At 34.7% G+C, this 12,400-nt stretch overlaps 1 protein-coding gene and 1 long non-coding RNA gene across 2 annotated transcripts; both read left to right on the top strand.

Annotated features, from left to right (window-relative positions):
• Positions 1-119: 119 nt before the first annotated feature.
• LOC133829902 (guanine nucleotide exchange factor SPIKE 1-like) lies at positions 120-10,022 on the top strand. The gene is made up of 12 exons (XM_062259744.1): positions 120-223; positions 349-499; positions 632-762; positions 925-1,000; positions 1,177-1,287; positions 1,496-1,678; positions 2,515-2,658; positions 2,903-3,076; positions 3,372-3,719; positions 3,795-4,127; positions 4,365-4,550; positions 9,643-10,022. The coding sequence occupies exons 2-12, from the start codon at positions 356-358 to the stop codon at positions 9,820-9,822; spliced, it is 2,010 nt and encodes a 669-aa protein (XP_062115728.1). The 5' UTR covers positions 120-223; positions 349-355; the 3' UTR covers positions 9,823-10,022.
• LOC133829909 (uncharacterized) lies at positions 5,427-9,124 on the top strand. The gene is made up of 5 exons (XR_009891898.1): positions 5,427-5,676; positions 7,920-8,073; positions 8,175-8,226; positions 8,661-8,765; positions 8,876-9,124. It is a non-coding gene; the product is annotated as an uncharacterized LOC133829909 (long non-coding RNA).
• Positions 10,023-12,400: the final 2,378 nt, after the last annotated feature.

Genomic DNA, 12,400 nt, shown 5'->3' with positions numbered 1-12,400 from the left:
TTATGGTTCTCAATGAGTGTTTTGGAGTCGTATAAATGAAGACACCTTACTTTCGAGTGTGATCCCCAGTCTAGAAGCGACTCCAACACTGGACAATTATTTATGAATAAAAAGTTGAGAGAAGGAGGGGCTGTGATGACGGTGTGTTGAATTCTTGGGAGCAAAACCATCATTTGTTTACAATTTCGTAGGCTCAGAGCTTCCAAGGATGGAAGATAACAAGGTAAGCCAACATTGAGCTTTGTTTCTAACAAGGTAAGTTGCAGTGAAAACATGTGTCTAGGGAAATTCCTTCTTCCTTTTCTTGCTTCTTAAATATGTAAGTTTCTTTAAGGAAGGTGTATTCAGATGTACTATGCAGTTGTATGATTGCCTGCTGACCGAAGTACATGAGTGCTGTAAGAAGGGGTTAAGTTTGGCAAAACGCTTGAACAGTAGTTTGGCCTTCTTCTGTTATGATCTTCTATTGATTATTGAACCTCGCCAGGTTTTTGAATTGGTATGCTTTCTGCTTTTATTTTGTTTTGTTTTGTTTTAATGGAAGCTGCATTTTATTCCTGTAGTAGAGGTAGGGTTGAGCCACATGATTGCATTACAGTTTGTACAGATCTGCATTTAATGGAAGCTGCAGGTGTCGTTGTACCTGGACAAGTTTTCTGGAGCTTGCCAACCTCCTCTCCATGATTGCAAGCTCTCATTTTTGCAGATCATATGTGATCATGATCTTTTTGTTGAAATGCCTGGGAGAGACCCTTCAGATAGGTACTTTAATCAAATCTATTGGTTGTTGCATACCCCTCAACTACCTTGCAGTTGCACTTAACTCTACAACTCCAGATAAATTTGGGGTCTTAGTGTAGTAATTAACTCCTATCTTGCCAATCTTTTGATTTTAATATGCTGATAACAATGTTTATGTTTTAGGAACTACCTCTCATCTGTCCTAATTCAAGAGCTTTTCCTTACTTGGGATCATGATGACTTGTCTCTACGTGGAAAGGTAAAGAAAGTTTAAATGGATAATCTGCGTGTGGGAGGATGCATATGTATACTCTTCCAGTACCTTTGACCCTGGCTTGTTTATGTACCCTTGTAGTGTAATAAGTTTTATGTGAGATGCAGTTACATAGTTTTATTTCTGTTGTAATTTGTAATCATATAAGCCTGTCTGTGTAGGCTGCTAGAATTCTGGTGGTCCTTATGTGCAAGCATGAATTTGATGCTCGATACCAGAAGCCTGAAGATAAACTATATATTGCACAACTGTATTTTCCTCTTATTGGCCAGGTAAATGGTGCCATCGAAGCTTTTTTTTTTGCCTTATGAGGGAATGCTGCATATAAACAACTGTGTATTTCACAATGATATTCTTAGATTGTAACTGCTCAAGCTAATATTTCTCTATTGACCAGTAAATGATTTATGTTATGATACCGTATAATTATCAAAGTTCTATCTCCAATTAGTTCACTAATTAGTGATGTGGTCTATGCAGATTTTGGATGAGATGCCTGTTTTTTACAACCTTAATGCTGTTGAAAAGCGTGAAGTTCTCATAGTTATTTTGCAAATTGTGCGCAATCTTGATGATGCATCACTTGTGAAGGCATGGCAGCAGAGCATTGCACGGACTAGATTATTTTTCAAACTCATGGAGGAATGCCTAAGTCTTTTTGAGGTTCCTTGATATTTCCCTTACCTCTTTGATCTTGTGATTGACTGTTGGTGTCATTTAGTTTACTTGTTTGGGTTCTATAAAGTATAAACCATGCATACATATAATCTTTTTATTTATTTCTATATTTATTTGCTATCTAAGAATGGTTGTCAAGTTTACAAGCTTTTATAAAATTGACGTGGTAGCTTAAATTATGGCAAAATGCACCAAAGTGGGGCCCTCAAATGATATAACTTTCTGATCTCCAAATGTTGTAAGTCCATATCCAGGATTTTTCCCCCCTTAATTTTATTTAACTGAGACATGAGTAATAATATATGCCACTTGACGAAGAAAATTGACCTACTCAGAATGACAAAAGTTTGGTTATCCTTGTTCTTTAAATGCACATTCTTTGCATGTAAACAAACATTTTGGTTTTGCTTAGTTCTTGAGTTGATTCAAAGGGTCAATTGAACTTGGATGTGCACATCTTTAGAGTTTTGTCCTCTCTGTCATTTGTTTTCTTGTGTTTAATTTTTTGGTCATGATTACCTCTTTTGGGCTTTATGCAATATAAGAATGTTAATCATTTGGCTAAGAATGATGAAGGAAAAACTTGTAACTATGGAGCCATTTATTGCATAGATGGTTTCCAGAAGTATACCCTTAACCGTGGTATTAGAATGGATGCTAATTATTGCTATATTTTAATATATTATTCATGTTGGGTAAAAGTAATATTCTAATGATAGGAGAAGTAAGTTAACAATGTACAGTAATTTAGCTATTGTTGATTCTCACTCTTTCTTTTGCCATTGCCTGTGACACTGATTTTCTATTATTCATTTTTACAGCACAGAAGGTCTGCTGATGGCATGCTTATGGGTTCTAGTTCTCGTAGTCCTGTTGGGGATGCACCTACTTCCCCTAAGTACTCTGATAGACTTTCTCCGGCAATCAACAATTATCTGTCTGAGGCATCAAGACAAGAAGTCAGAGTGAGTTAATTTATTGTGGTCTTAAATCAAGAAATTGATTCTTCCAGTGTTTTGTCTATCAATAATTTTTTTTAATTACTTACTGATTGTTTTGAGGTCATTTGTTCATCCTTATATTGTCAAACAGTAGTTACTAGTTACTTTTTCTAAGTAGTTTTGTGCATTGTCCAAATCCCTGATACATAAGTTGTAAGAAGCTACTCTTTTTTATGTATAACGCTAATGTTGACTCCCACTCATGCAGCCTCAGGGAACACCTGAAAATGGATATTTGTGGCAAAGAGTAAATTCTCAGTTAAGTTCTCCTAGCCAGCCATATTCATTGAGAGAGGCTCTGGCTCAGGCACAATCTTCTAGAATTGGAGCTTCTGCTCAGGCTCTTAGAGAATCTTTGCACCCATTATTGAGGCAAAAACTGGTATGTTTTCTTTATTATTATCATATTAATTTTTTTTTTTGAAAAGAAACTTCTTTGTATTAATCATGGGAAAAAAAATACAAAGATTAGAGATCAAGGGACGATCTCAGTAAGCTAAAATATAGCTTGAAACAGAAAACGAACATAGTAAAAAACAATAATAAAAAACTGAGCCCATCTTATTACAGATTGGTGCAATAGCAGATTGTTTTGTGTAGTAAAGTACTTCAACCCCATTCTGAATTTGTTCAGTCATATTTTACTTTTAGGTGGCTAATAACTTTACCATTTTCAGGAGCTCTGGGAAGAAAACTTGAGTGCTTCTGTTAGTCTTCAGGTTTTAGAAATTACTGAGAAGTTTTCCACAATGGCTGCTTCCCATAGTATTGCTACAGACTATGGAAAACTTGATTGTGTCACAGCCATATTTATGAGCTTCATCTCTCGAAATCAACCACTGGCCTTCTGGAAAGCTTTGCTACCTGTCTTCAACAGTGTATTCAACCTTCATGGTGCGACTCTGATGGCAAGAGAGAATGATCGTTTCTTAAAACAAGTTACTTTCCAACTTCTTCAACGTGCAGTTTTCCGGAACGACAACATTAGAAGAAGGGATGTTGTTGGGCTCCAGATACTTGTTAGGGTAGGTTCCTCACATTGCAGCACTTCTTATGATCTGCATTTTGGACAAAAATAATTTTTTCCTCCTTTTTTGCAGAGTTCTTTCTATTACTTTATGCAGACAGCCAGGTTGAGAGTCATGTTGATCATTACATTGTCAGAACTGATGTCTGATGTGCAAGTGACTCAGATGAAGCCTGATGGGACACTAGAAGAGAGTGGTGAAGCTCGGCGTCTTAGAAAATCTTTAGAAGAAATGTCAGATGAAGATAAGAGCCCCGGTCTGTTGAGGGAGTGTGGTCTTTCTGAGAGTGCGCTATTGGCCCTCCCAGAAAAAATGACAGAGAGCAAGTGGTCCTGGTCAGATGTGAAATATCTCTCAGAGAGTCTTCTTCTTGCCCTTGATGGTAGTTTGGAACATTCACTTTTGGTAAGTTCAGTGATGTCTGCATTGATTTAGGAGTGTGATTGTTGTTGGATTTGCTTTTATTCTGTAGTCACTTGGAAATTTTGTTATACCATTAGCCTCTACATTTCACATCATAGTATACTTAGTCCTGAGCATGCCCCCCATTGGATTCTGATTGCAGCTTTGTTTTTGTGTCCGAACAAATAAACCGTTTATGATCTATCATTGTAGAACTAAATTGGGTGCAACCGTTTTCAGGGATCTATGATGACTATGGATAGATATGCAGCTGCCGAAAGCTTTTATAAACTTGCCATGGCATTTGCCCCTGTTCCAGATCTTCACATAATGTGGTTACTTCATTTGTGTGATGCACATCAGGAAATGCAATCCTGGGCAGAAGCTGCCCAATGTGCTGTGGCTGTTGCTGGGGTTGTAATGCAGGTAACAACACTTTATAGCTTGTAATACAATCTTTAAATAGATCTTGTATGTTACAACCATTATATCCTTCCTTGAGTAAACCAAAAGCTTATCAGTGACTTGCGTGCTTAGGCTTTAAGGGTGATTTTTACTACAAGATGTTACTAAAGGAGAAAACAAATGGAAGGAAATTTGCATGTTCTATTTCGTCCTAAAATGTGTAGAATGATATGCACACACATAAGCTGATTAGCAAAAGGCAAATTTTCACCGGATAATATGGGCTTGAATGACCAATAAATGGTAAACATGCCCTATGAGGGCACATTTCACTTGAAAACTCTAGGTTGAAGTATCAGCATACCTGCCTTGTTGTTTGATGTTTCAACTGCAACATTATTCTTCTTTTCAATGGGGGCTTAGTCTCTGGTTTCTGATTAATTTGGTAATATTTCTGAAACATTTATCACTACTACAAAATACCCTTTACGAGACACTTTTTTAGGACATGCACCTAAATGCAAGTCCTTAAAAATATTTTTAGAGTTTTTAGGACACTTATTGAGAGTCCTAAAAAAACACAATTTAGGACTCGCAATGAGTGTCCTAAAATAATATGCGAGTCCTAAAAAAATCTGGGCTAAAAAAATAAGTGTTTTATTTAATAATTTTGAGGACTTGCTTTGAGAGTCCTTAACTCGCAATGAGTGTCCTAAAAGAATATGCAAGTCCTAAAATAATATAAGCTAAACAATAAGTGTGCTACTTAATAATTTTAAGGACTTGCTTTGGGAGTCCTTACTACTTTTTTAGGACTAGCTGCGAGTACTAAAAGAGTATTAAGGACTCCCCAAGTCCTTAAAATTATTATATAAAACAATTAAAAAAGCTATCAAATTTTTTGAAATTTTCGGGTTAACACAATAGAGCACTATCAGCAATACATTTGGGGATTTATTCAAAATCACAACATTTAGGGCTGGTAGAGAGGTGAACGGCGGCTGTAGGGGAACGGCAGTGACGGTGGTGAACGGCGTCGACGGTAGGTGGGTTCTCGGCTTCAGCAGTCTCGCCGACGGCGTGCTTCTTGGCGTGGGGTGCTGGCTGCTCACGGTTCCGTCTCTCGGCGTGCTTCGGTGATTTCCAGGTATATATTTCTTTGCTTTTATATATATATATATACACCACACATCTTTGCTTATATATATATATATATCCTGTTATGTATATATATATATACTGTATAGTACACTAGTTCCATAACAGAGTTGTGCACTGAACGAGCCTGAAAACATGCCATTGAGGTTACATTCTCAAACTGTGGGATCCAGTTTTGTGAATAAAATGAAAAAAAAATTATAGTGAAAGGAATAAGAAACGCACAGATCGATGGAGATTTAAGGCATATAAGTTACAATATAAAGTGTATCATTTTGAACATGTATGTGTGTGTGTGTTGGGGCTAAAGAAGAAATATTGTTTTAAAGCTTATTAGTGCACTATTTTCAATATTGTGGTTGATTTGGGTGATAAAAAAAGAGGGTCACAAGCATGAAAATTGATACTTTACAGGGAATCTGACTTTTGTTTATGTTCTATCATTGGATTCCATAGACAACAGTGAATGGTCATTATTTTTTCTCTGGATTAAAGTGATAATATAAGAGGGTATAACTACGTACTGCTGGCATGAGAGACACTAATGCATGCCAATGAGGATTGGTTTTAATCAATCTTATTGAAATGACACTCCTTGATGTAAATACTGTGCTTAGTGGTTACACTTGATGTGAACTTGTTGTGTAGAAATGAAAAAATTATAGTATTGAGACCAGAAACGTAAACAGGGAAAGTAATAGATCAATTTGTTATTAATTGAAACATATACCATGATCAAGATTGATGTCAATAAGATTATATACATAACTTTCAAAGGACTAACATTGTTTAATTAACATCCTGAAACTCAATAATAATTTAAATAGTGTTTGTGTAGTTTTAAACTAAGCCCCATGAACAGAAAAATACACATGAATCAACTCACAAATTCAGATACCAACGGTCATAAATTCTTCTCTTTGTACTTCCCAGTTGAATATGAACCAGTTGAGACTTTTATCCACAGGAAAATGATGGTTGTTTATTCAATGCAGATAAATATAATAAATAGATAAAAAGCAAGATTTGTAATGAAGATAGAGATATTTCATGGCCTGCAACTATTAAAAAATTAAATATTTTATTACTATATATATATATATATCTAATCATGTCTAGATCTAGAAGTAGTAAATTTGCATATGTAAGCAAATCATGGTTGGAATGAGAGAACCTGTAGTTGAATATGCTAAATGCCACTACTTTAATTTTTTTGCTACAACTTAATTAGCCTCAAAGGGTATCCTCAACCAGTCCAAGTTTTCGTATGAAGGAAAGAACTATTATAGCTCATCTTTTGTTGGTCCTAAATGACATTTTAAGAACAACTTAACTAATTTAGCACATTTCTTTTAGAGAATAAATGTAGTAAAATGGCCAGAAAAACTAATGAGATGGTAGAAAAGCACTGTTTGTGTGTTGACAAAAAAAGGGTTGTTTTGAATTTTATGTGTTAGTTAGGATATGTGAAAAATCTATAGAGTGCTCCCAAAGCAAGACATGGAATTGTTTCTACTTAACAGAAGTCTTGTTTTCACATCTAAATTCTAAAGGCAGGTGATATCTTATTTATTACAAATAAAATCAAATAGATTCTCAGCTCTAATTAAAATCAAACAAGTGGCTAAAAATGCACTTAAAGCTAAGTAATACTACTAGAGAGAAAGATGACCACTTCCTTGCAATTGGTCATTGAATGAAGCAAAAAAAAATTGATGTTCAAATTAAATGAAATAAACTTCTTCGCAGTGGTTGAAGAATGATTCTTTGTTTCATTATTAAATAGATAACAACCAAAGACTACATTTTTCCAAGTCTTACTCGCTGCTTCGATTAGAAAACATGGACTAGTTAGGTTTAGGTTAGAGAGAATCACACTATAAATAGACTTGGTTTCATGCCAGTTTAAATTACAATAGCTCTCACTTGTGACTACAGAAACGATTAGATTAAAGAGAGATTAACCAGTTTACCAAAAAAAAAAATGAAGAGTGCTCATTTCCTTCTCACACTTGCCATATTTACTTTGGCATCTTCCATTGCCTCTGCCTATGATCCTAGTCCTCTTCAAGACTTCTGTGTGGCAGTAGATGAACCCCACAAAGCTTGTATGTATACATTCTTTTTTTTACATTACCTGCTAGCACAGCACTTTTATATAATTTTCATTTGTAACTATTTTTAATTACTAGCCTCTATCTGTTACTAATGAACATTACTCATTTTGAGCAGTGTTTGTGAATGGGAAGTTTTGCAAGGATCCAAAGGAAGTCAATGCGGATGATTTCTTTACTTCAGGGCTCAACATTGCAAGAAACACTGATAATCCAGTTGGTTCCAAAGTAATAGCTGTTGATACAAGTGTGACTTGTAAAAGAATATACAAGTATGTATGCATATATTTGTTGTGTTGATTTTAACTTTTTTAAAAGAGCATGTCAACATCTGACCTTTTTCTTGTTTTATAATGTTGATTAAAATGAATAGGTTAATATTTTGAATGGTTTTAAAGCATTGGATTGGTAGCTAATTGCAAAAGGTATGTTGCATTTGATTTAGTTTTTAAAAAATTCAATATTTTACAATTTTGAATGATAACTGTACTACTTTAGTGGAGTTTGAATATCTTAGATATTCATCCGTAGTGAAGTAGGTTCTGGGAATTCTGTGTGCTGTGGTGATAACGGAAGATTGAGAACTTGCATGTCTTAGTGAAGTAGGTTCTGAGAATTTTGTGTGCTGCGATGATATATGGATGAAAACCTGTGTGCTGTTTGATTTGTTTGATATATTGGTGTTGATTGGGACAGATGACTAGGCTAGTAAATTAGGGGATATGCTGCCCGATTTTCTATAGATATTTAATACTAAGAATTGTACATGTTTGACATATTGGTGTTGATTGGGACAGATGGCTAGGCTAGTAAGATATTTAATACTAAGATTGTACATGTATTACCAATCTTTATATAGTGTCGTAAACAACCAAACAATATCGACTGCGGATATTACGTTATGAGGATGATGAAGAATGTACTTATCAATGCCCCTCATATCAAACATTTCTTGTCGAAACAGGTAATAAACAATATACAACTACATAGTATTAATCTAGTACAATTTTTATATATGCTTTGAATTTATTACCACTAACATAATTATAATTAAATTTTTGTTTTTTTTTTCAGTTCACCTCCGACAAACCATATACTACTCAAGAAATTGATGAAGTTAGAGAAGAATGGGCAATGTCATTTTTACAATTGGTTAGAGCAAAATGAATGATGTTATAGCTAGCTAATTACAATACATGTTTAGAAATTTTAAATTTATATTTCGTAAAAAATTTTTGCCATTTTTTTAGTATTTTCTTTTCAAATTTCTTTTGATAGATATTCGACACTCAAATGGATATATATTTTTTTAAATCAAAATTAAAATTGTAGCTGTATTATTTTTTTTTAAAAATTACTTTTAAGGTCATGCAAAGCGAGTCCTAAAAAAGTACTTAAAGGCACTCAACCCGATTTTTTAGGACTCGCGTTGCGAATCCTAAAAAGTTACTTAAAGGCACTCAATCAGATTTTTTAGGACTCGCAATGCGAGTCCTAAAAACATTATTTTAGGACTCACAAAGCGAGTCCTAAAAAGTTAATTAAAGGCACTCAACCAGATTTTTTAGGACTCGCATTTCGAGTCCTAAAAACATTATTTTAGGACTCGCAAAGCGAGTCCTAAAAACTTAATTAAAGGCACTCAACCAGATTATTTAGGACTCGCGTTGCGAGTCCTAAAACAGTTTTTTATGACTCGTTTTGCGAGTCCTAAAAAACCTTAGTTTTTAAGGCTCTCAAATAGAGGACTCGCGCCCCGCGAGTCCTAAAAAAATTTTTAGGACTCGCAATGCTAGTCCTAAAAAACCCTTTTTGTAGTAGTGTATGTTAATTTGTGTTAGGCCCTTGTGGCTAGAAATGATGGTGTGTGGAGCAAGGATCATATAACTGCTCTTCGTAAAATATGCCCAATCATTAACAGCCGAGTTGTCCCATTACATTCCTGCCATTTTGTCAGAGCTGTGATGCGAGTTGTTAAAACGTCGTGTAATTTTCGTTTCCTCTATAGTGTGGCAGCTTGAAATGTGTTCATATCTTGTATTTTCTTCTTTAATCATTTTTTTTAAAAGAAACCTTGTGGTGTTCCATGTTTGTTCATATGTAACTTTGATCTTTGTTATGAAAATTCACTAGATGAGTAATTTGTCCATTTTGGGCCTTTGTAAATTGTGACATTTTACCTACGAGTATGCAAGTTTAATGAGGAAATTAGGCTGTACAACATTCCTTGGGACTAAGTTTCTCACTCTTTTCTGTGTTTTTATAACGACATAAATTCTTTGAAAAGATACTGTTGCCAATAATCCTTGGGAAAAAAATGTATTGATACTGTACACTATTAACAATAATAACAAAGAACTTCTTAGTAGCAACAAAGTAGTAAGTTCAATTTCTATAGATTTCACCCAAAAACTTGTGCAAGCACATGATAAAGAAACACTAATTATATAAGCCATTCATGGCATTAGTTATTGATTGGGCTTCAGTATGGACCAATTAACTAAACTAACTAATAAAGTCAGGCTTTCAGTATGGACCAATTCCTTGATCAACTGTGAGGGCCACATAAGAATTTCAATGATTGAAAATTAGAGGAAACAAAGCATCAAACTAAGAGGCATTCACGCCACTGAGGATTTAAGCAAGCTTCCACAATACAAGAATAAATATTTCAAAGCTGGAGATACATATTGTGGCTTAGATTTGATCTTTTCAAAGTCACATTTAAAGGTGCAATAATCGCAACCAGCAGACACTATGGTGTAGCAACAGAAGCTACTATGACCTCACCAAATACAGAGCCAAAACATGAGATTTTTTGGCTGCCACAATAACATGACCTTATCTCATTGTTGCTTCTTGCGAAGTTGTCAAGAACCACCATAAAATCTTGTGTCTATAATGAAAATCTTTTATAATCTGCTTTCCAAATGCCAATTCCAGAAGCTTGTTGTTGCTACAGGTTAAAACATAACTTTTATTTTTTGTCCAAAGTAAAAGCTGATTTGATTGAGAGGTATTCATTTGAGGATCTTCTGTCTTTTTCTTTGAATTGTGTCACCAGAACAACGTTTTCAGTTCAGAACTCCTTGACAATTCATGGCATCTTCATTCAAGAAGGATGTTTCTTTGTGACTTTTTCGCCACTACTTCTGCTTCTTGTCCATGTAGTGATGATTCCTTCTATGAGAGAGGTCGTTTGTTTAGCAAAAAAAGATATTAAGCAAGTAGATAGGGTATAATAAAGAAATAGTTATCAGACCGATTAATATTTGAACATGCTCTTTTCAGATAGATGTGCCTCATCAACTTCCCTAGTACATGAGTCCTTATGCAGACAAAGCCACAACATCTGTTTTCAAGAATAAGATCTTCCCTTTAAATGAAGGACATACTGTAATTACGAAGGGAATATCAGATTATGAATTGAAATATAAATCATTAAAAAGACTAATTACCTTGATAATTCACTCCTAGTAAGCAACACTGCATTGGTTTTTGTATCAATCTGGCATTTCTTTATGTTCTTGGGCTTTCTTCATTGATCTCAAGCAATGGCAATCGATCTGAGAAACAAAAGTATACTGAAACAAACTTAAGAAAAAATGAACATTCAAGCACCAAGCCTGAAACGTTTCTAATCCTAAAGTTGTTCATCTACTCATATTTTGGTTACATTCACTGAGTTTTTTGAGTATATATAAGATTTGATAAGCAATCAATCTAATTGAGAAAACTTACAATTTTTCCTATATTTTGATATGTTGAAGAATGAGCTCCGATCTGTCAAAATCAAAGTTTGTGTAAAGGACTTGTTTAGCAAAATTGTATCAAATAGTAGAAATCCACAACAACATAATTGAGTATTCTATCGACGCAACTCTGGTTTGTGTGAGAAATAATAATAAATAAATCATTCTATTTTTAGGATAGTTTTGAAAATTAGAATCTAACTAATACATGTTGCAATATTTTTATATGACCTTGGCCGACTAGGCATGACCTTGGCCAATCGGTCATGACTATGTCTGCCCAGTCAAGTGCATGTCTGCCCAGCCAAGTGCGTGTCTGCCCAGTGAAGGTGTGGTCGACCAGCTTGAATGAGATATGGATCGACTGGATGGAGCAGGACTACGTCAAGATTCTCAAGAAACGACTTCAACAAGAATCGGTCTTGGCATATACGGGAATCTCTCATTTATCCCACGAATATAGTGTACTGTTACATTTTGAATATTGTTGTAATTTAAATAAAATGTGAATAATAAAATATCCCGATGATGGGGGATATCATTTGTACGATCCTGAGCCTATAAATACAAGGCTTATGGCATCATAAAGGGGACTTTTGGATTTTTGAACTTTTGATCCGAATTTTCTAGAGAGAGAAATTACTTGTATTTGAGAGAATTCTTGTATTCTTGGAATCTGCACTAAAGAAACTCAGTTGACTCAGGTTCATCTGATCTTGAGTGCAGTCTATAATCACAACTCTAAGTGGATTGGGCTATTACCATCATATTGGGGCTGAACCACTATAAAATTGTCTATGTCGTTTATTTTCTCTTGAATGTTTTATCGTTTTTGATGTTCACACGT

This window comes from Humulus lupulus, chromosome 4 (assembly GCF_963169125.1).
Source record: "Humulus lupulus chromosome 4, drHumLupu1.1, whole genome shotgun sequence".
Taxonomy (NCBI): Eukaryota; Viridiplantae; Streptophyta; class Magnoliopsida; order Rosales; family Cannabaceae; genus Humulus; species Humulus lupulus.
This window is presented reverse-complemented; position numbering and strand designations above follow the sequence as displayed.

Excerpts from the sequence above, each read along its gene's own strand:
- LOC133829902 (XM_062259744.1), top strand. The coding sequence starts at position 356 with ATGCAGTTGTATGATTGCCTGCTGACCGAAGTACATGAGTGCTGTAAG. Across the intron at positions 500-631 it reads CTCGCCAGGTTTTTGAATTG|GTGTCGTTGTACCTGGACAA; the intron begins GTATGCTTTCTG and ends TGGAAGCTGCAG. Across the intron at positions 1,001-1,176 it reads ACTTGTCTCTACGTGGAAAG|GCTGCTAGAATTCTGGTGGT; the intron begins GTAAAGAAAGTT and ends CTGTCTGTGTAG.